This window comes from Periplaneta americana, chromosome 6 (assembly GCF_040183065.1).
Source record: "Periplaneta americana isolate PAMFEO1 chromosome 6, P.americana_PAMFEO1_priV1, whole genome shotgun sequence".
Taxonomy (NCBI): domain Eukaryota; kingdom Metazoa; phylum Arthropoda; class Insecta; order Blattodea; family Blattidae; genus Periplaneta; species Periplaneta americana.
In genome coordinates, this window is record NC_091122.1 from 75,886,089 (window position 1) to 75,911,660 (window position 25,572).

The 25,572-nt window shown below is 35.1% G+C and overlaps 1 protein-coding gene across 3 annotated transcripts in view; it reads right to left on the reverse strand.

Moving 5' to 3' along the window:
* LOC138701422 (PC-esterase domain-containing protein 1A-like) overlaps nt 1-25,572 on the reverse strand; it is a 166,834-nt gene that overhangs the window by 129,677 nt on the left and 11,585 nt on the right. For all 3 annotated transcript variants that reach the window (XR_011332551.1, XM_069828290.1, XM_069828288.1), the window contains exons 2-4: nt 19,393-19,508; nt 12,789-12,868; nt 10,400-10,486 (exon numbers count right to left, since the gene is read on the reverse strand). Coding sequence is in view for 2 of the 3 variants with exons in the window: in XM_069828290.1 (XP_069684391.1) it covers nt 10,400-10,486; nt 12,789-12,868; nt 19,393-19,468 (243 nt within the window). In the remaining variant the exon portion in view is untranslated. The remainder of the gene's footprint in view (nt 1-10,399; nt 10,487-12,788; nt 12,869-19,392; nt 19,509-25,572) is intronic.

Here is a 25,572-nt window from a genome sequence, read left to right on the forward strand (position 1 = left end):
TGAGTTCGAGTGCAGTGGACCGCAGTTGGAGGGACCTGAGTTCGAGTACAGTGAACTGTCTCTGAAGGTCTGTGGTTCGAGATACTGTGAACTCGAGTGACTGAGATAGAAGAACTGTGAACTGAGAACTGATAGTTCTGATTTGTAAATAGTGCTTTGTAAATATTAGTTAAGATTAACAGTTCATTGTTGTTCGTACTAGTCCAAGTAAATTGTCATTGTCGTCGGTGGAGTGCTATAACGAATACTGTGTTGAGTGAAAATCCAATTGTTGACGAGAGCGGTTAAGGTGAATTGTAGAAAGGAATTATTGTTGTGACGAATAAATTACATTGTTGTTACTAATAAAATTCACTATATATATATATATATATATATATATATATATATATATAAACACCATAATTAAAGAATGGAGACAGCTACCTTATGGCAATATACCAATTACATGCAGACTCAATTCAGACACTATGTTGTATGCAGACGACCAAGTATTATTCTGCTAACTCTGAAGATGGCCTCGAAATATCACTGCATAATTTAGAGAAAATAACCAAAAATTATGATATGGAAATTTCATATGATAAAACTGAAGTGTTTGCATTTAAAGGAAAAGACCCTATACACAGCAAAATATGCCTCAATAACAAATTATGTGAAAGTGTTAACAACTTTAATTACCTTGGCTATTCGTTATCATTACACATGACCTTGACACATAAAATAAAATTATTAAATTTATAATTGAATTGAAAGAGGAGAATTGGGAGGACAAAATTTAAAAGGTACGCAAACGCGTCCTTGCAAGGGTTTCGGGGTTGTTAGAACTAAATATGTGAGCTCCAAGCCTGTTGGCCACTTGTCTCACTCCGGATTATGTTGCTCCACTGAAGGACCTCTAGAAAATTTTGAAGGGGAAAACCGAAAATGGACATAACCTCTTAGGTACCACATACACGAGGGGGTGGAAATGTGATCAAAATGATCACAGGACGGGATGAGAAAGAAATGGCTGGTGTAAATCTGCACATTGAAATGAACTATGTCATATCGCAGTGCAGGAAGAGTTGAGAAGACTCGTTTGTTTGCTGTTAGGATGGCAGGTGTTATCTTGCACACTGAAAGGGGCTTTGCCATTTCGCAGTGCAAGGAGTCGAGAAGACTCTGTCATCTGTTTTTCAATGACATGGCAGGTGAAGGCTGTCAGAAGAAATGCCGTAAATTCTGAATCTGCAAATTGAAAGGTTCCCTGTCCTTTCGCATTTCAACTAAACGAGTGACCTCACACATTTAATAGGCAATTTTTAGGTTCTGAACTAGAGCATTACGTCGTTGTTAGAAAAGGGGGAATATATGGGGAAGGGCATATAGGTCCGTGGCCCATTTCTTTTAAGGCTCATCCCGACATTTGTCTTATGCCTGAGGAAAACCACGGAATACCTTAGGCAGGATGAGTTGTCTCATATAAGAGACTAGCCAATTTGACTATTAGGTAGGAGGTGATTGATTGTCTTGAGCCTTGTTGAATTGTCTCAAATTAGAGACCAGCCATTTGGCTTTATTTTGACTCAATTACGAAGAGAGAATAGGCAGGGAAGGATGTAATCATTAATTTAGAAAAATTACCGGGGTCATGGGGATATGAGTGCAGGTCCGTGGCCCATTTCTTTTAGGGCTCATCCTGACATTTGTCTTAGCGCCTTAGGAAAACCATGGATGTAAATTTATAAAAACATTATGCATAATAAATACAGTTTTGAAACCACCAGTAGTTCAGAGGAATACATGAATCAAAATTGATAAAACTCTTGCCCGACCAGTTTTATCTTACGGATGCAAGGCTCAGATCATAAAGACACCTGACTCCTCAAGAGTAATCTAAAAGTCGAACCAATATTACAATATTTTAATCATGTCGAAAGGATGGATAGAACATGCATACCGAAACAAATCCTGCAGTATGCTTCTCGTGGAAGAAGATACATTGGTCACTCGGCTAAGAGATGGACTGATTTGAGACTGTAACAATCCATCTGGTATAATACATGTTTTTGATGATGACGATGATTATGATGATGATGATGATGATGATGATGATGATGATGATGATGAAATTAAAGCCTTCAATATATGAGATGTATTAATTTGATGAAACGTGTGTAGCAACAGTTCTTTTGAAAAACAGTACTTAATGGTTGTTCATAGGTGATTTTACAATTTATAGCATGTACAGTAACGAAGTGTTAGTTAACAATGAAACTAGGGTGACCAGACGTCCTCTTTTGTCCGGACATATCCTCCTTTTCAGGCCTTTGTCCGAGGTACAGACGGATTTTTAAAAAGTCAAAAAATGTCGTCCTTTTCAAAACTTGTATGCCTGATATTTTTAAATTATCTGATTTGACTCCTTTCTCAAGCAATTTGCCTGTAGGTGGCAGCAGCATCGACAAAATATACTCTTTGCCAACGATCATAACTCTCTTTGCTCCTCCTTGTTATGGTCATTGCTTTTATATATGTACCTAACTGTAAAATCATTTTATATTATTAAGTTTTATCATAAGCATGCTGTAATAAAATAGATATTGACATAATTTTAAGTATAACACAGGCCTAAATCTGTATCTAAATAGATATTATCTGTCCTCTTTAATAATTATAGTTCACTTGACTTTCATATGTAGCTAACTGCAAAATCATTATTGTTAAGTTTTTTAATAATAATTTTGTAATAAAATAGACATTAATATACTTTTAAATATGATATAAGCCTAAATCTGTACTGTAAATACTTTGTAACAAAACAGATATTGATGTAATTTAAAGTATAATAAGCCTAAATCTAAATACATATTTTCTGTCCTCCTTTTTGAAGATTTGTGTCTTCTCTTTTAATGATGTGAATCTGGTCACCCTAAATGAAACAGTATAGAGAAAGACAAAGGGAGAGACTGAGACAGAGCAGGAGATGAAAAGAGCAGAACAGGGGAGGAGAGAGAGAGTGTGTATCTCAGTTCTAATCAAAAACGAATTTCGAGCTTTGATGAAAATATGGAGAAAGTTTAGAAAACGACAGTCGTAAAATATATGAAGGGTACAGAGAAAAAACGAACAGAGTCACAATTCTCATAAGGTGGCCGACATCATTTAATTTAGTATATTATTGCAAAATTTATGTGTTTTTCTTATCAAAACTGGTGAAGGAGAATTATCACTACATATACAATCATCCTTTCCTACTTTTTCATTAGAAACAGCAATAAATTTTGCAGTAATATACTGAATTAGATGATGACATCACCCTTAAGAAAATTGTGACTCCGTTTTATCTCTGTACCCTTCATATATCAAAACTGTAATATACTGAGTGTGTTTATCAAATTAGTGGTGGGTGTGATTATAAGACCTGTGATTTTGTTGCTGTGATAGGTTTGTTGCTAGTTCAGACTGTGACTGCAGTTCCAGAATCACGGGTCCAAGAAATCCAATATATGACACAGTGAAGGCAACTGATGTATGTACAATATATGTGACAGGTTCAGAGTCCAGAAAATTCACAAGTCAAAAGATTAACTTGAAGGACAAGATAACTGGAACCTAATTAATTTTCGTCCACTCAAAAGTTAACGTTGGCAACTCATTGATACTAAAGCAGTACACTCACTATATTCTTCCAAAATGATTCATTTCATAATTCATAAACATTCTTGGGCGAATATATGCACCCACAAATCGCGATAACACTGCTCAGAGGTCACAATATGTTTTGTTTTCAGTATACTCGCCATGCTAATCACTATTGTTGAATTTTTCACGTAGTATATAACAGTAAATCGGTTAATATGTACCTAAAGCTATCCTAATATTGTTTTTTGAAATAGGCGTTTTGTAATTTTTTGACATAAAAATAACTTTGAACAGCTTTTTTTCTGTTGTGATGAATGGAGCTTGGTGGCTTTTATATAAAAGCTGTCCAGTTGTTAATCGAAAAGCTGCAAAGTAATTTTCAGAATGCCCTAACACCTAGCAGAGATGTGATTATTGACGAATCTATGGTTCCTTGGAGAGGAAGATTATTTTTCATGCAATATATCCCTAATAAGTCTCACAAATATGGTGTGAAACTTTACCAAATTTATACAGTAGAGAATACTACTGATCAGATTTTTTGTATTCGACATATATTGGAGAAACAATGGGAGTATAAGGGTACAGTACATCAGTTATTCATAGATTTCAAAAAGGCGTATGACTCGGTTAAGAGAGAAGTTTTATATAATATTCTTATTGAATTTGGTATTCCCAAGAAACTAGTTCGATTAATTAAAATCTGTCTTAGTGAAACTTACAGCAGAGTCTGTATAGGCCAGTTTCTATCTGATGCTTTTCCAATTCACTGCGGGCTAAAGCAGGGAGATGCACTATCACCTTTACTTTTTAACTTTGCTCTAGAATATGCCGTTAGGAAAGTTCAGGATAATAGACAGGGTTTGGAGTAGAACGGGTTACATCAGCTTCTTGTCTATGCGGATGACGTGAATATGCTAGGAGAGAATCCACAAACAGTTAGGGAAAACGTGGAAATTCTAGTTGAAGCAAGTAAAGCGATAGGGTTGGAAGTAAATCCCAAAAAGACTAAGTATATGATTATTTCTCGTGACCAGAATATTGTACGAAATGGATCTATAAAAATTGGAGATTTATCTTTCCAAGAGGTGGAAAAATTCAAATATCTTGGAGCAACAGTAACAAATATAAATGACACTCAGGAGGAAATTAAACGCAGAATAAATATGGGAAATGCATGTTATTATTCGGTTGAGAAGCTTTTGTCATCTAGCCTTCTGTCAAAAAATCTGAAAGTTAGAATTTATAAAACAGTTATATTACCGGTTGTTCTGTATGGTTGTGAAACTTGGACTCTCACTTTGAGAGAGGAACAGAGATTAAGGGTGTTTGAGAATAAGGTTCTTAGGAAAATATTTGGGGCTAAGAGGGATGAAGTTACAGGAGAATGGAGAAAGTTACACAACACAGAGCTGCACGCATTGTATTCTTCACCTGACATAATTAGGAACATAAAATCCAGACGTTTGAGATGGGCAGGACATGTAGCATGTATGGGCAAATCGAGAAATGCATATAGAGTATTAGATGGGAGACCGGAGGGAAAAAGACCTTTGGGGAGGCCGAGACGTAGGTGGGAAGATAATATTAAAATGGATTTGAAGGAGGTGGGATATGATGGTAGAGACTGGATTAATCTTGCTCAGGATAGGGACCAATGGCGGGCTTACGTGAGGGCGGCAATGAACCTCCGGGTTCCTTAAAAGCAAGTAAGTAAGTAAGAGAATTATACCTATGCTTTACAGATTTTTCAAGGGAAAGATGATGAACTGCATGGATTAGACCATGCTGAAGCTGTCACCAAGAAAAAGTGCGAGTGCTTACTCGAATAAGGTCGTATCCTCTTTGCAGATAATTTTTATACCAGTACATCTCTGGCACATAAGTTGTTAGATAAAAACTCTCTCTTCTATGAAACAATTCGTCCCAATAGATCAGGACATCCCAGAGATATGTAGAAAAACAGCTTAAAAAAGGACAAAATATGTGAGGCAGAGAAGGAAAAAGCCATTAAGAGTACGTAATTAACTAGATATGTAAACAGAGGGTTCTCATGATCTCATCAACATCTGCACATTTGGCCATTTTAGAGGACACTAATAAAAAAAACAGAAAGAGAGAGACTATCATGAAACCAAAATCTGTGTTGGAGTACAAGAAAGCAAAAAGAATGTTGACAACAGAGACCAAATGTCATCATACTATACAGTTTTGAGAAAAGGAATGAAATGGTGAAGGAAAGTTGCGATGGAACTTCTATTGGTGACTGCCACAGTAGATTCCTGGATTTTGTATATTGTAAGAAGAGCACTTCAGGGAGAACAATGTCAATCTGAAACTTCAAAGAATCACTTGCCTTCCATTTGTTTAGATTTGTCTTTGATGCCACTCCTCCCTCAAGAAGAAGAGCCCACACTTTGGAAAAAATGGATCTGCTAAAAGAGTTCGGCAACATTGCATGTTGTGCTACGAAAGAACCTTCGCTCAGCAGGGTAAGAAGAAAGCAGCCAACAAGACCAAAAAGGTCACGACTTTCTGCACTGAATGCCCAGGACAACCTAAAATGTGCATTATCTGCTTTAATGAAAAACGTACAAATATGATATTTTCTAAGATGTAACTTCGCAAATGTGTAAAGTTCTATGTTTCAATAAGGTACATACACTTTTAAAACAGTTGATTTTTACTTGTTTTCAGGGTCATATCGGGGCACATTGACTAACTACTGCAAAACTAGTTCTAAGAGAACGTCCTTTCTCCAGTAATCTATCCAACAAATGATTGTGTATTGCATTGAGGCTATAAAGCCGCTTGATTACAATCCTAGTGTTCAGGGCTGGTGAGCCGGTACATGGGAGAATCCAGACGTCAAATCCCTTCTCTGTAGGAAACATGTTAATGGCTTTATTGCCAAGAACTCAGCATTAGTTAATAACAACATATATAATTATTATTCATAATGATGAATTCATGGGCTATCAGCCGAGTTAAAGTTGTGGAATACTCCAAGCTTTTGGCTATTGACTCTGTAGCCATCGTCAGGGAACTGATGATGCCAATGTCTGGATGTCGTCTCATATATACAGTGGTTCAGTCAGATGATGCATGATTGGCTAACGGTGAGACCAATCTGGGGCCGGGAATTCTGTGTGTTCATAAGCTCCACCCCTACTGAGGATCCTCTTGTGATGTTGGCGGACGGCAAGCTTGGATCAGCCACCAGCACTAGGTGCTGGTCCACTAGCCAATCACATAGAATTGGGCTCTGGCGTCTTGTCAGCCCATTTGAGTTGTGTGAATATAATTGTGATGGTGTCGTGTATAGTTCCTGGGGTAGCTCAGTCGGTAGAGCATTCATGTGCTAAGCGAAGGGTCCAAGGATCGATACCCGGTCCCAGAACAATTTTTCCCTTGAAATTAATCATGCCCATATGTTGGTGACATTGTATACTTGGGTGTATTTGGTTACCACCATAACAGCACGGGTGAAAGCTGCGGTACCTATCTCCAGTTCAGCATTTCTTTCTTTCTATATGGTGAATATATCTCATTTCTATTGACTTACTGTTTACAATGTACAGAGTATTTCAGTGGGATACCCCAAATTTTTAAATAGGTCTAATGCTCGACTAAATAAAACATCAATGTAACCAAGTGTAAATGAGAGATTTTCCCTGGGAAAATAACTTAAAGTTAGAAGATGTACTGGAAGTGCTTTCCCTCCTCCTGGAGATACATTCTTGCCCATTTCACCATGTTGTCAGATACACACCTCAATATGTTTATGTTAATATTGTTTATTTCGGATGTGATATTTGTCTGGAGATCCTGGATGGTTCGTGGTCTGTTTCTGTAGAATTTTTCCTTCAGTTAGCCTCACAGAAAATAATCTGCTGACGTCAAATCTGGTGACCTTGGAGGCCACAAACTTTTAGAGCTAACACAGTTCTCGAAGAAGCTGCTGATGTTTGCCATGGATTCATTAGAGGTGTAGCATGTGGCGCCATTCTGTTGAAAATATTCCTGTGTAAGTTCGAGTCATCTAGCTGCTCCACGAAGTCTGTGAAAATGTTCTTGTACACATCAGTATTTGCAGTTTCTTCGAACGAATTTGGTCAAATCTTCCTCAGGCTGAATACTGCACAGCACACTCTAAGTTTTTCTGGATGAAGTGATGTCTCATAGCACACATGAGGATTTTCTGACACCCATATCCTTGTGTTTTGAGAATTTACATATCATGAGTTATAGCTAATTACAAAGTGGGATATTCCACTGAAACACTCTTTATTACGATCATATCTTTAATTTTTTTTTTAGTACCGTATTTTACTTGGTATATTTGTAAGGTTTCCTGTATCAGACTTCTGTTTCTGGTTGAGTGTTAAGAGTAGGCCCTATGGCTTTCACTCTACCAGGTTAAATAAAATTATTATTATTATTATTATGTTGCCAGCCTTTCTTGACAGTATAGCAGATGTGCACCTATATTTCATTTGTGTAAACCACAAGTTCCTGTGCACATTTCTCATTCTCTATTAGAGCCCTGAGAAATTTTACACTGTGTGCAACAATATCATTACATTCCACCAAAAATGATCTTCTGTTTTTAGATTGTTTGAACCTGAATCCAATGTCTATTACAATCCTCCAAAAGGTGCTTACTTTTCCAGTAAAATGTATAGTGCTATCTTCTTTCACAGTGTTGTACAGTTTGACGAGTGTGGGAATTTCTTGCTCAACTTCATAATATTCAAGAAATTCTCAACACACTACACACTGATCAAACTTGCCCAAGGCTGTTTTCTTTGATATGCTTCTTTTTTTTTTCCTGATGTTACAATTCCCTGACCATGCTTTTTTTTTAGTTGGTTATTTAATGATGCTGTATCAACTACTAGGTTATTTAGTGTCGATGAGATTTGTGATAGCGAGATGGTATTTTGGCGAGATATGGCCGATCATTCACTTTAGATTACCTGTCATTCACCTTACAGTTGGGGAAAACCTCGGAAAAAACCAGGTAATCAGAACAAATGGGGATCGAACCTATGCCCGAGCGCACTTCAGACCAGCAGGCAAACGTCTTTATCGACTGAGCCACGCCAGTGGCTTGACCATGGCCTGCTGCTTTCTAACAGTCGTACTCTTCTTACACTTTTCTCTACAGCTGCAGCCACTCTTTTCCTGACTCTTTCCAATGCTATGACTAGTCCCTTTCCCTCCTTGCAAAATTGCACTACATTATTATTTATTAGTTTTTTCCACCTGATTGGACTCTTGTATAACATAGTAGTAATTTGCGTTTTGAAATGTCCATGTCATAACACTTCACTTCAGAGAGAACACAAATGGTGACAATGCACTCACTGTACCACTTTGCATATTGCATCGACTGCCCTCAAAGATTCAGAGCGATGTCACTCACTAACGACTATGTTTATTGTTTAGTTTCACCATTGGCAACTTTATTGTAGTTGGTTAGAGTTATAACTACTAGACTACCCAGGACTACATCAGAATTTTTCAAATACAGAGTGCAATAATTGAAACAAGCAGTACCGGTAATGAATAAATGTACAATGTTGAGAGGCCAACCTTCCAGGTGATGTGCCTCTATACCAACACCTGTTCTGAAAGCTGAGCTACCTCTTCTCTTGTGACAACTTCCTACAGTGAGGCTTCTATAGACAATGTACTAATGCCCGGTTTCTGGTACACCTCAGTTAACTTTCAGTTACTTAACTGCTCTTATAAACTTAACTGCACTGATAAATTTCATGAGTTTCCAGAAAGTTAAATGTAGATTTATCAGATCTTGTAACTATCAGTTGAGGTAACTTCAAGTTCAGTATCTATTGTCGTCCATAGATGTATCCATTAGTATTTTGTTAGTGATTTTTTAGTTACTTATAGTTACTTTTGTTTGCAGAAGTTTTCAGCAGTAATATGGCTGATAGGTACACACTAAGCTCTGAACTAGTAGGTGTAAGACTTTTTAATTAAAAAACCGTGTCATAAACGACAGTGTACGTGTATACTTCCATCTCAATTGTAATATGATTAAAAAAAGCAATAACTGTTGGTATTTGGCATGATCATCGAGGTAAATAATACTAGTGGAGAGAGCACTAGATGTAACTTCTGCCACAAAACTGCAACCATATTCAGCTGTGGTGGCTATGGCAGCCATACTGATAAACATGTCAAAATATTTTCCATTCGTCCATATGAATGCTTTCATGTACTCAAATGGACTTTTCAGAGTCCGAAATACAATTGGCATTGGTAGAACATCCAAGAATAAAATATTCCTCGACTGACAACGTAGAATCTTTAGTTGATGACGAAAATTAAGCTTGAGGTGTTCAAAATTGCTTTACAAACACACATTATTATCCTAATACATTATAGAAAGTAAAATATTTACCGTAAATTACGTAAATAAAACGTCAAATGTTTAAAACTATACAGATAATACAGTCAATTAATTTACTGTAGTCTATATTATAATTTAATATCAGTTATTACAGTTTAAAAAACAGTAATGCAGTAGCGTCGCATGCAAGTATTTGAATCAGTACTAACAGACAGGTAACTACAGGCCATGGTATAGTTACCAGTTGAAGCACAGATAACTGTAAAGATGACGATAACTGTTATTTCGGAAACTCATTTTAAACATATAAACACATTAAATAATAGATAACTCTGTATGTACAGGTAACTGTCTTTCCAGAAACTGGGCATAAATGAGATGGAAGATACAAACCTGATATCGTCGAACCTCTTCAAAATCTCTTCCTTTATGAAGTTCTGTGCATTTAACGAGGCTATCTCCTAAAAAGGTTGTCTCCAACTGGAAAGAAAAATTGTGATATTAGTAATACAAAGCAACATTAAGGAAATAAAATTATAAAGCCAAGAATTTTATAAGTAGAAGCTTTTTGAAATAACACAATAAAATTCAACTTATCTTTTGTAATTGAATATGAAGAATGATATTTTGCTATTATCATATACTAAATCCTAGACCATATATACCCAGATTCCTCGGCATTATAGGTTTTGACGGTAATAACTTTTGTCAGATTTACTATGCTGCCATCTAGTTGTTACATAAGGAATCACATCATAACTCCCATTTGAATTGCATTAGCGACTGTATTGCCATCTCGTGTTTGTTTACGGCAGACAGGTGGCAATCCTGGCAGTTGTTCTCTTCAAAGTGCAACAGTGGTACAGTAATGTAAAGAAGTACCTTATCACCTATCCTTTTTAATATTGTTATGAACGAGATACGAAATTAATTATTAAGGGAAAATTATATAGCCAATACAAAAAACTGATTTATGTTGATGATATAATGATTTTGAGAGAAAATGAACAAGAATTAGAAATGAGAATGATAAATTGGAACACTATAATAAATAAATATCGATTAAAAATAAACGAAAATAAAAAGTGTAGTAATGAAAATAGCAAGAATATCAAAATCAAAATTCAGAATTAAATCAAATGGAAAATATTTTGAAGAAATAAGAAATTTCAAGTAAGAATTGGGAAATGAAGTGAATAATGATGGTAAGATATATACATGGCAACGTATTATTATTATTATTATTATTATTATTAAGTAATCATTATCATCCTTTTATCATGTCTTCCTTTCGGAAGGTCGATACCAAATATGCCTCCATTCATCTCTGTCTTCCCAAACTTTATTTATTCCTGTTTATTTCATCCCACTTATATCCCCGTTCATGTGAGTTCTTCTGAATTTAATCTATCCATCTTTCTCGTGGTCTTCCCATTAGTCATCTTCCTTTCACTTTTAAATTTAAAATTCTCTTTGGTAGCTTTTTCCTTTCCATTCTTTTAAGGTATCTAAACCATTGTAATCACTTATTTTCTAATTTTGTTAATTTTTCCACCTTCAGAGTTTCCCTGATTATTAAGTATTATTATATAATTATCCTATATTTTTTTTCAACTGAATGAAATCAGTACCGTTCGTGGTTTCTACCTCTGTAAATATGATAAAGAGTTGAAAATTTCCAAAACCTTGTGTCAGAACATTTTATATTAATTGATGTGTATATAAATACAGTAGAACTTGGTTATAGCGACCTCGTTTTGTGCGACACTTCGCCTATAACGTCAAATATTCTGTGGTCCCAACTAATTCCCCATAAGACATATGCTTTCCTACCTTGCTTAATACGACAAACGCCTATGCGTCTACCTTGCATATAACGTCACTTTCAACCTCAGTTTGGAATAAGATTTTCTAAGAACCAAAGTATTTTAAGAAATATTTTGTTGAAATCTGACCCTGGCAAATTCTTTACAGTCTCCTTCTGTCATAGACCTCTGGAATGCAGGCAGATTCCCACCCCACTGTAACCTGCCCGAATTCATTCAGTATTAGATCAGTTTCTTCAGGAAGTTTTCACTAAGTGCACGCATTTTAATGCAGTATGGCCACTAAAAAAAGTGAGTGATGTTTTAGAAGTCATTAGAATTATGAACATATTCTATGAAGCTAGGGAAGGGAGCAGTGAAATTGCAACTGAAATTATGAGCATACAACTTAATTTAGTTCTAGAAAGTGTGTGTATTGGGCAAGTAGAAGACAACATAGTAAAATGACTGATTACTTCACTTCTAAGTAAAGTAGTTTGGTGAGTACTGAACAAACTGTTTTAATACAGAATACTGTATTTATAATTGTAGGCCTACGTGTATTTTATTATGTTCATGGTAGGCTTAAAAGTCAATACATAAATCTAAAATAAGTCTAATTAATTTGTTATTTTTCATTTTCGACCTCACTAGATTGATAATATGAATCTCGGTTACTACGACACTCGTTTATAACAACATAATTTTTAACGTCCCTTGGATGTTGTTATAACCAAGTTCTACTGTATAAGTATTTCAATGTTAATTACCTATATAATACATATTTTTAGTATCATAATACTCGGCATCATTTCACTGTCATTAATTCTGTCCACGAATATAACAGAGCTTTCTGGTTCATGAAAAATGTCCATCTCGAGAGCCCTGCTCATATTCATTCATAATGTATAAATAAATCCAGTCATATTAATCTAAAATTACTTTTATTTTAACAACGATAAATTTATGACACTCACTTTCCTCTTCAAGGCATCCTTTGCTATTAGGCTATTTCGATTCAATAGCCACACAAAATCCTTGTAGAGACTTCTCATATCTAAAACAAAAATAAAAACATATTGTGTAAACAGATAAAACAGAACTTTCAAATTATATTTGTGATTAAGTACACTCTATGATACAAAGCAATAAAAACACAGATATATTAAGTAAATTATTCCACGTAAAGATTAATTATTGGTCCTACAGAATTTATCTGTTATGGTAACAATTGTTATTAGAGGAGAAAAATTCACTCTGGTGCCAGGGATCGAACCCGGGTCCTTAATTCTACATACCAAGCACTCTAACCACTTAGCTACGCCGAAGTTCAATTCACAACACCAGCCACCAAGTCATTCAATTGATGCGCTCCTTGTATAATGGCAGTTGACAATATAATATGTCAACATATATGTCGAACATGGAGTAAGGCCACAAAGGAAAAAACACCAGAGGAGAGGGATTCAATCTGGTGCTATGGATTGAACTTCAGCGTATCTCAGTGGTTAGAGTGCTTGGTATGTAGAATCAAGGACCTGAGTTCGATCCCCAGTGCCGGAGCGAATTTTTCTCCTCTAATGACAAATAAATTATTCCATTCCTAAGTATATTGTACAATAGAAATCGATAAAAACACAGAAGTATTAACTAAATTATGCCATTCTTAAGTACATTGTATGAAAGAAATCAATTATTAATTAAATTATTCCATTCTGAAGTATACTGTACGATAAAAAGTGATAACAACATAGAAGTATTAACTAAATTATTCCATTCTTATGTTGGCCTACATTGTATAACAGAAAGCAATAACAACACAGAAATATTAACTAAATTACTCTATTTCTCTTACACCCCCATCTTTCTATAGTTCACAAAGCAAGCAATACAGTACAACCTCGATTATCAATTTTAATGGGTGGGACATAATCAGTAGTGCAACCAGAAATTGGTTCTAGACTGAAGGACAGGTCTAATCCCTTTACAAACAATCAAGCATGTTAAGTGTTCGCATAGGCTTCCGTGGCTGGTGTACATGGTGTGTGGAAAAGCTTCAGGGCTTCTACCGCGTTGTCTTGGTGTTATTGGCTGACGTTTCGACCGCTGTGTTGTGGCCATCTTCAGAGCAGTTGTTGGATAAGGAAATAGTCTACCAGTACTTACATATATATAGTAGTCTCGATGGGGGGGGAGTATACTTGCTGTTATAGGTCGTAGGTTCTCCTTCTGGCATCTGATTGGTCCTACGTGGTCCAATCGCTTCATACCGGATTGGACCACGTAGGACCAATCAGATGCCAGAAGGAGAACCTACGACTTATCACAGCAAGTACTCCCCCCCATCGAGATTACTATATATATATATATATATATATAAGTACTGGCAGACTATTTCCTTATCCAACAACTGCTCTGAAGATGGCCACAACACAGCGGTCGAAACATCAGCCAATAACACCAAGACAACATGATAGAAGCCCTAAAGCTTATCCACACACAATCAAGCATGTTACTTCATAGACAGTAGAAATAAAAGCACTTCCTTGACTTATCTAAATAACTTTAATGTTAAAATTAAAAACGTAAATAATAATTTTTTTGTAATCGACAAAACTGGCAAAATACATGAAATAGTAATGACTAAGGCTAGATATTTTACGATGTAGCATATATTTTTTGGTAAGACTGATATGTTCCTTAACAGGTTGACTGCCGCTTGAAGCGTATATACGTCTCACAGCACGTATAGGGACATATATACGCGTCAAGTGGCAGTCAACATGTTAAATATATATATAAATGCTTGTTATGAAAAAATTAATTGATTTAAAGTACAGGATGAATCAAAAGTCTGGAACCATATAAATATCTTCCATATGCTTGATTTTCGGTTACTATAGGTGTTACCAGTATTTGTAAGACCAAATGCTCTACCAGTCACACATTCGATTCTAACCCTCAGCTATCTCAAAAGCCACCATTTTAAATGCAATTTTGAAATCTTAAATGGAAAGGGGATCATGTAGTTACTCGAAATCATGTGAAATTTTCTTAGAAAAGCAATGGTGCAATTCGTTTTAAGGTATCTCTAATCCTTTTCAAGTTATTTAAAGATAACTGTCATAATGACACAAAATTAGTTACTGCATCTACAGATATTTTGTAACATGGTATGGTACTAAGGAGGCTTTGGAAAATGTGTTTTTACGCAATTCTAATAATTAACTTTTCCTGCCTTACTATTTGGTTAACCTGTGACAGTTTCATGCATTGTTGTGATTATTTGAAGCTTTCCTATAACAAATTTCTTGATTTTCGTGATGATATTATCGACAGAGGAAAGAATTGATATCATTCTTCATTCTGGTAGGTTAAGCCACAGAAATGTTGCAGCACACTGGACGAACAGTTCCCTGGACATTGGATTGGTCGACGTGGACCAGTAGAATGGCCGGCCAGGTCTCCAGATTTAACACCCCTTGATTTTTCTTTTGGGGTTACATAAAGAGCTTGATAGGATGAAGAGAAAATTGAGAATTCATGACTTCTGTGAGAAATCTGGAAGGATTGAGATGCACTCGCCACACTGAACCATGAGTAATGGGTGATGATAGAAGTATCATCGCCCATTACTCACAGTTCAAGAATTCGTTCTACTTATACCTGTAGAAACTAACTAAGAATAAAGAAACAAAATAAATGTATAATCTACAGCACTGATGGCTTTCATTTACTATGTAATCCCAAACATAGTTCTGTGTTTAAAATCTTGCAGCATAGCACAGCTATGCTCCGGATTTTTTTTTTTTGTCCAAACTGTACACTGTTTAAAAAATGGCGCTCTTTTATGACAATAGATAGATCACAGGAAGTTTAATGGATAATTCCAGGTTCTACTATAGTATTTCTGATAACAGTTTTAATAAAGTTTTCTTATATGAATAAACAAAAATGTGTCACGAAGTTGACTCATTTTCTAATTATTTGTTTATACATAATAATAATAATAATAATAATAATAATGATGATGATGATGATTTATTTAACCTGGGAGAGTTAAGGCCATACGGCCGTCTCTAACACTCAACCAGGAGTAAAAACTGCGTTACAAAAACACTACAAATTTACAAAGTACACTAAATTTTACACACAAAACTGAATAAGATAATAATAATAAAATGTAAACAACAAGTAAGAAGAAATCAGACATAATATATAACATAGAGAAAGAAAGAAAAAAGCATAATAAAATGTGAACAGCAGGTCAAAAATAAATTAGGCATACAAAGCATAAAAAGATAAGACAATTATTGATGATGATAATAATAATAATATTAATAATAATAATAATAATGGTAATAATAAAATAGTGCAGTACAAAGCATACAATGAATACAATATTTTTAAGTACACACAGTAAGGAAAATTATGATTATATATAGCTCAACTTATCACATTAGAGATATACCATTATCGGAAAATAAGAAAACAAAAATATAAAATAAGTTAAATATCACTAGAACATTAAAAAAATGTGAATACGTGGAAACATGCAATGCAACACTTGTCATAATAGTAAGTTAGTTTGGCAACTCGTCATAAGATAATTTTCTTAAAATATGTAATTCCTTTAACATGCTGTAAAATTATACAGTGCGGAAAGGAAGTCTCTCCACATGTGAGTGATAATCTACTGTTAGAGAAAGTATTTCAGTTGCAGCAGCCCATCTTTCAATGGGGGTTGTGTAGCTGTATGCAATTGTTACAAGTGGGAGTTATGCTACCTACATAACTACTGTTGCTAGTGCTTACACTCTGCTCTCTCCAGTGTGGAATGACTTCTCTTTCGCACTGTATTATAGCTTGTAATTACTTTTCTTAAACTACTGTGTGACACAGAAGTCAGTTAACAAATGAGAAACATTACTCTCATTAGAAATACACTTACGTACAGTATATTAATTACGGTACCGCAAATGTTCAAAATGTGTTCCATTTACTTGGAGACAGAACCTCACTTGATCCTGACATTCTTCTGTCATGCTTAAAAGTGTTGCAGGTGGGATGTGCTGGATAACATGAGTGATCCTTGTTTCAAGTCATCTATAGATGTAAGCACTGTCTGAAAAACGTGGTTTCACAAATTGCCATAGAAAGAAATCAAGGGTGTGAGATCTGGTGACTGTGGAGGCCATGACTGACGTCCACCTTGTCCAACCCAGTGCACACCAAACATCTCATTTAGTTTCTGGCGAAATGTTAGAGTATAATGTACCATGATCCCATCTTGTTGAAATCACATGATCTGTTTGTTCAGTGGTAAATCATACAGGAACTCCATTACAGTGCTGTCCAGCAATTCCCCATTGTGTGTTGGTTTACATTTCCATCAAAGAAATATGGTCCCACAACCATATCACCTTGTATTCCACACCACATCATAACTTTTGAGAGCTCCAGGGTTGTTAGCTTCACACATCCATCTTGGGTATTCTTTGGGCCAGTATCGTGCATTTTGTGTATGTGTGTGCCCGTCCAGGAAGAATAAGCATTTGTCACTGAAGACAGCATGCTGAAGGAAGGATCAATCGATCAGTACACAAAACTGTGTGATCCAGTTCCAATATGTTTGCCCCTTGAGTGGATGCTCTTCTTGCATTGTGGTTAATACTGTAATTTGTAGGGGTGAAAATGTGCAAATTTCAATATTATTGTTTACTGTACCATGGACTACTTCAATTTATGTACTGTATTCATTTTAAGTATTCCACAAAAACTAATCCAGACAAGCTGATAAGGAGACAAAAGGTAGAGAATTCTAGCAGTACAAAAGGGGGATAGGCTATGTACTGCCAACTTAACAGTACAAATGAAAAAGGTCACTCAGATTACGGACATCTTGGAGGGAACACGTCATTATATTACTTCGTACAATAATTATTTCAGTTTTACAATTAGTACTGTTTTCCATTTGTCAACTGAGTTCAGTGTAACACAGTATTCAAAAGACATATCGTAAGTAACTGACATCATGTAATATGCATTGATATAAGATAACGAAATTTCATTTTCTACATTGCATACTAAAGACATTCTTTACAATCCCAAAAGTAAGACTTTTATGTCTTCATTAATACATTGTATGCTTGAAGTACAGTAGACTTATATGTTATTAATTTGGCATAAATTTACATAAACTAAAATATGTCATATATCTAGTAACCATTTCTAAAAGTTGTTTATGAAAACGGACATGTTAAATTCTTCAGCAGTTTGCTTAAGTATAGCAAATGATTTACGAGAAGGATGCTGATTCTACAACAATGATGCTATGAAGCTACTCTTCACTACCTTGCCTGGTGGCACCTGAGGGCATTCTGAACTTAGAAAATTTTCATCAGAAATTAAAAACAATTTCAGTATATATAGAAAAATTAATGCTTTGGAATATAGCTACTTCACACATGATTTTGTTAATCTCCTCTCATGTAAAAGTAAAAAGTAAAGGTATCCCTGTAACATGCCATGAAGGCACTTGGAGGGCATGGAGGTAGAGCCCCATGCTTTCCATGACCTTGGCACTAGAATGAGGTGATGTGGTAAGCACCATGCTCTGACCGCCTTTTACCTCCGGGAAAGACCTGGTACTCAATTTTATAGGAGGCTGAGTGAACCTCGGGACCGTTCTGAAAGTTTGGCAACGAGAAAAAATCCTGTCACCATCTGGGATCAAACCCTGGACCTTCCAGTCTGTAGCCAGCTGCTCTACCAACTGAGCTACCCAGCCACCCAATCTCCTCTCATGTAAAAATCAAAATTAAAGAAGTGACATTGAATTAAAAAAAATCCCAATGATAGCATGCAACATCTATACTTGAATCAAAGTAAAAAAATATAATAAGTACTTTCTTTAACACTGTATAATGTAATGTATTTTATTTGATATATATATATATATATATATATATATACATTATCCACATAACCTATATTTCCATGACTATTGTGTGAAAAACCTCGAGGCACAATGAACAGACAGACTGTGACAAAAATCACAAGGCACAAAGTTCATCTTACACTTCTGTTTTCATGGTACTATGACTGACGTCAGAATAAACCTTTCATGCCAAAATGTTACAATTTTGCTATCTTGTATCTGGACACAGACATCTGACATCAAAAAGAGATTAATCAATTCGAACTGAATCAGTATTTTGCATTCTTGATTTCAAATAACCCATTATTTTTTTATTGAAAATTATTTTACGGTATATTTCATATGTATCATTTCTGAAAATATTCAGGACGTACTTGATGAGCTCTTTGCCTCAGATGACGAAAGTGATTTGTTGTATTTTATAATGGTTTTAGTGCAGAATTTTAAGGTCTCTTTTTTCTTTTTTTGGTATCTGCCATGGGTATTTTTTAATGATTCAACTATCACCTTATCTGCGGGAATATATGGTATATAAAAACCTGAATAAATCAAATATCAAACATAAAATAGTGCAACATTGTTGAAAAAAATGTTTATTAGTTTTCCACTGAAGTGTTTTATTGGTATATTGCTATACTTACTTGAATCTCCGAAAAAGATGACATGTTTCTCGTGGAGTAAATTTACAGCATCTTTGTGCAGAAATATATCAGCCATTAGTGATGTTGCAGGTACTTATCCGACACAGAAAATGCTTCTGAAAAGAGATAATTTGAGAACAATTTAATTTCAACAGCTTTTCATATCAGTTAATTCCTTTACTTCAATTCTTACAGCTATACTTCAAAGAATAATAGTTTCAATTCATTTCCACTAGTTATTATCCTAACATACTGTCCTATAGAATAATGAATTCTGGTTTACAGATATCCTTACCACAAGTGGAGTATGATTTGAGACTTTCATAGTGTTCAACTTGGTGTGAGATCTTTAGATATTTGCACTATATCATAAATGATACGATAAGTTATATTGTCATCAACTCATCTATAAGTGTGGTGACCCTCCACATTTCTGTATTCAGTACCACCACAACTACAGTGCATACATTTTATCTTTCCGCACTAGCATAAGCACAGTGGAAGCAGCAGTGCACAAGCTGCCCACACACAGCCCGCTGAACTCTCACTCATTTATGTATGTAAGTATTTATTTATTAACACTGCAATTTGGTATACACTCGATGGCAGTGATATACTGTGAAGGATACAATAATAACATTATAATAATTACAGTAATAAAAAAAATAAACGTAAATTTAACTATAAATAAATAAATGCAATAAACCTATGACTATGCTACAATAACGCCTACTATAAGCAAAAGTAAACCTAACTTATAAGTGTTTCTAATAAACCCAATTGTTATCAACTTAAATAATTACAAGTAACCTCAATTAATTACAAATCATGACACAATTTAGATAATCCTACAATTAAATTCCCAGACTAATTATCTCAACTTTCCTTAAATGTATTGATTTTGAGAGGATTATCCTGAAAGATTGCCGCAGATAAGCTGTTCCAATGAGTCTAGAACATGCAAGACAAACCGTAGAAGGAAGTTTTTTACAATTTAAAATTGTGAAAAGGCTAACGAATGCTTACCTTTTCAAAAACAATGTTGAAAGTGTTCCCCATTTATTGCAAGGCAGGTTTTGTAGTGTCTAGACATAATTTAATTCATAATATGTTAGAGCTGTGCTTCCGAAATGTTGGCTATTTCTTCCCATTTTTAGTAATTTTGTGGCATTATGTGAGAGATTTTCGAGGCAACTACTCGAGCACTCATACCATCCAACTTTTCCTTTCTTATAATATATTTGTCTTCTTTTCATGCTCAATACTGATCCCATAGTTCTGAATTTATTCACTATTTTATGAAATGTAGTCTTTTCAGGTGGATCAATTGCAGGAAAACGTTTTTGAATTTTTCTAGGATACTTACCAGATGATTCTTTTTCTTCCTTTTCTATTTTAAGTTATGGCAAATGCAAATTATTCGTTCTGTATTAAATCTCCGAACTCTGACTTAAGCAATAGACACAAAGCAGAGAAATGAGAGTCTATATTGCACACAGTCCTGCGCCGTGGCGTCGCGGTCTAAGGCATCCTGCCTAGGACTCGCGTTACGGAATGCGCACTGGTTCAAATCCTCATGGGGAAAGAAATTTTCTCATGAAATTTCAGCCAGTGCATGGGACCGGTGTCCACCCAGCATCGTGATGCACTTGGGGAGCTACGATAGGTAGCGAAATCTGGTTGCGAATACCAGCTATAATGGCTGGGGGGATCGTGCTAACCACACGATACCTAAATTCTGGTTGGATGATCGTCCACCTCTGCTTCGGCATGTGGGCGTGAGGCTAGTAGCCGGCTGGTCGGTCTAGGCCCTTCATGGGCTGTAGTGCCACAGATTATTATTATTATATTGCACACAATAATAGATGTACTGCTCTGAAATTCAACTCAATACTGCACACAGTAACAGACAACTGTCTTATAATCCACCATGAATGTCCTTGAATGGCAGCATGGGTAGCTACTTACTGTCGACTCTGGTCACATACACAATTCAAATTGTAAAAAACTATCCCTTTGCGGTTTATCTCGCGTGTTCTAGACTCATAACTAAGTACTCAGTGGACTGTGTATGGGTAGCTGACCTGTGCACTGTTGCTTCCACTCTACTTCCGCTACTGTGGAAAGATAAAATGTATACACTTAATTATTTACGATATCCTTACTTTAAATTTATTTCAGCATACTTCATCTCAAATTTAAGTTTGGAATACATTTTAAAAAGATTATCAAATAAGTCGGAATATGATAAAGAGATAATATACTTTTTTGTTTATTTTCCGTCTTGACTTATTACGATGTTAACTTAAAAATATTTTGTTAACACATTTATTTTTCTTATGAACGTTTTCACCCTATTGTGGGCATCTTCAGACAAAGACATTTGTACCTAAATTGCATAATATATGTTAAAGTACACAAATTAATTAGTTAGAATATATGAATACATTTAAAAATATTTTCTAAAAAGTATACTAAAACACAGCAACAAATTATGTAATAAATATGCATATTTAATGTCATATTCTTCATGTTAGCTGGAGATCGTGAACAAGTTATTGTATTAGATTAAAATATGTAATGACTCAAATAAATGCTTGTTGAAAGATAAGCCTCTTAAATTAAATGTGCATATTTTAACATGGTATGACACAGAAAATATTACATATATAATTTAAAAGCATCTTCAATGTGTTGAAATCAAGGGGAGAAAGGTTTATGGGATCCTATTTGACTGTTGTGGAAAAATAGTGTAAATAAAGAAGGACTTAGGATTGGCGACGAAGGTTTTGAGACTATAACATGGATGTTTGTATAAACTAAATTGATGTCATGATAATCTGTTAAACCAGAATGTTTTAAATATGCATTATTGTAATAGTAATAAAGTCAACTTGTTACAATGGATAATATTAAGTTGTTGTGGTCGATCTCGTATTGCTGTGCCAATTCGTTATATAACCATTAATGATCAAACTCCTGCAGAGCACAAACAGGTATCTCCGAGGCAAACCTAAGTCTCTGTGCAGAGAAAAGGAAAGCATACAAAAAATCTGCTAAAGACCAAGGAAACTAATTTCATAGAAGAACAAGGAATGCCTAAGATCAAGAGACACTAACAGATTCTTCTAATATCCTTAGAAGAAAATGTAAAAGCACTGCCACTGGAATCTTGGGAAAAACACTTCTCCCTTCCAGTGGCATAGCATGAAATTTTGAGCAGGGGAAGCTAACTCAAGTTGTCTTTCGTGTACTTATGAGAAAACGTATTACAAAAATAGTGTCTTAAAATAAATACTAGTCAATGTCAAGTCAGCAATCAAAGATTGGTTGGAATTTAGGTACAAATAGATACGTATATGTATAACATTACCTCGCTCCCCATCATATTTAGAGAAATCACAATATTAACAGTCATTAAAGCCGGCATTCTGTGCTCGAGATTGCGGGTTCGATCCCGGCCCAGGCCAATGGCATTTAAGTGTGCTTAAATGCAACAGGCTCATGTCAGTAGATTTACTGGCATGTAAAAGAACTCCAGCAGGACAAAATTCCGGCACACCGGCAACGCTGATATAACCTTGGCAGTTGCGAGCGTCATTAAATAAACAATAATTTAAAATTTAACGATCAATAAATATAGTATTAGTATCATTACATAAGTATGCATCTGTCTTTTGGTTGTGTCCTTCATTGATAGCAAGGGAGTTGCTCATTTGTTTTTATATCACACTTTTGTTCGTAAGTCAGTCTTGATAATAGAATTGTCCTAAAAAATTCAAGTAAATTGGTGTCAGGAACTGTTATATCACTCATTATTTATTATATCAGCCACAATGTACACTAACACTTCAACTGAACACAACTCACGAATAGGGATAAGTCGGAAACTAAATCATTTTCAATGTCAAAGCTAGCTTCTTGCGAGCCTTGCGACCAGGGTAGTTTAGTTAGAAAGGGATGGAAAATCTGCAGGGTGGATTGCACAGAAGAATGAGTGAAAGAAACCAGTCTGCTTTTAATTCAGTGGAGCTTGGAAGCTGGTGTGTGCAGGCTTCTTGTTTAGTGCTGCATCACAAATCATCCTGAGCTGCCGCATCACAATATTTAATGCATAAATATAAATTCTATTAAAATTAATAAATAATTTTGTTCATAAACTGCAGGTTTATTACGAAATTATTATTAACTGGGGAAGCTGAGCTTTTTAGCTTACATTAACGCTACGCCACTGCTCCCTTCTCTTCAACAGAGGTAACCTAACCGCTGCATGCCAAATCAAAGAACCAGAGTGATATGAGATACCGGTAGTAATTACAGTGAAAGTAAGAGCAGACATCCTCAAGGTGAAAGCAACCAGATCAGATGGAATTTGTAATGGAAATCTCAAGGTTACAGCAGATCATCTCACTCCCTTCTAGACTAATCTATTCAACACACACAATTGATTTTAACATGTATAACATGTTATGCTTGATTTCTTTTTATAGAGTTAGCTGAAGTGTGTGCCAAATGGACAGACTGAATAAGAAACGAAGCTGTGTTTGGAAAGAGTGGATGAAGAAAGAATAATGGTGAAACTGATCAGAAAGAGGAAAAGGAATTGGCTGGGTCAATGATTGAGAAGAAACTGTCTACTGAAGGATGCAATGGAAGGAATGGTGAACGGGAGAAGAGTTCGGGGCAGAAGAAGATATCAAATGATAGACAACATTAAGATATATGGATCATATGCGGAGACAAAGAGGAAGGCAGAAAATAGGAAAGACTGGAGAATGCTTGGTTTGCAGTGAAAGACCTGTCCTTGTGTAGAACATTATTAATGAATGACCTGAAGTGTAGGGTCTTTGCCAAACAACCCAGTGACATGAACAAGTTGAAGCCCAGAATAAGAATGGAATGTAGAGAAATACCATCAGCTGTGAAAGATAATGTTCAAAAGGAAAATGTACTGCGCCTTAGTCATTGCCAGATTGTCAGTAGAGGACATTCTGAATAATTAATTAAATGAATTTAATTATTTATTGTTTACTATTAGTAAAATTAATAGCCTCATGCATGTGTTTGTGTGAAAGTTAGTGAAACTTCTTTCTTGTTGTATGGAGAGACCTCAACTTCAATTAAATAAGTGAAATTTTCTAGAATGTGCAATTTCAAACATGCTCTTTCAGAAAATATGAGAAAAATCATATCGTCGTGTGAATGCAAGAACTAGGTAATTTGATTTTTCATATTTTATGACATTGCCTATTTACTTATTTATTGCACTAAGGAATATGTCTCGTTTTCATTTACCTATTTGTTATATTGGAAAATAGATGTCGCTGGTATCGTTCGATCAGTTACCAAGTTCTTGCATTACATTTTGTGCGATGTTTGCTATGCTATAAAAGAGGTAACTAAACAACGCAAATTTCGAGTAACATACTTCTTGCATTCACACGACAATATGTTCTAATTTAAACATTTATTCGATGACGTCATAGTTCATGCAACAATGACTACACAAAAAAATTCACATTTACAAAATAAATCCTTTTAAGAAATAAGATTCGACATGTCTGAGCATTTTTCTTAAAAATCTTCAATCTAATTATTACATACATCATGCTTTACTTTTGTATATGTAACAAATGTAACAAAATACGGGAATTTTACTGGAAGCAAGTAAAGAGATAGGTTTGGAAGTAAATCCCGAAAAGACAAATTATATGATTATGTCTCGTGACGAGAATATTGTACGAAATGGAAATATAAAAATTGGAAATTTATCTTTTGAAGAGGTGGAGAAGTTCAAATATCTTGGAGCAACAGTAACAAATATAAATGAACTCGGGAGGAAATTAAACACAGAATAAATATGGGAAATGCCTGTTATTATTCGGTTGAAAAGCTTCTATCATCCAGTCTGCAGTCAAAAAATCTGAACGTTAGAACTGAAGACATTATTACAAAAACAGTTCTAGTAATTTTTAATGAAATTGAGTTAAGGGCACATTTGCTACTATTTTAAATGTTTATAGACTCCAAAAACGGCCCATGTCAAGTGCAATTGACACAAGGATAAACACTACTTTACGGAAACAGCTGACATGTGTTGTTCTATTTATTTTTATTATTTTCCTGAAATATAGCAATTTTGACAAGGGTTGTTTTTGTAATAATGTCTTCAATTTATAA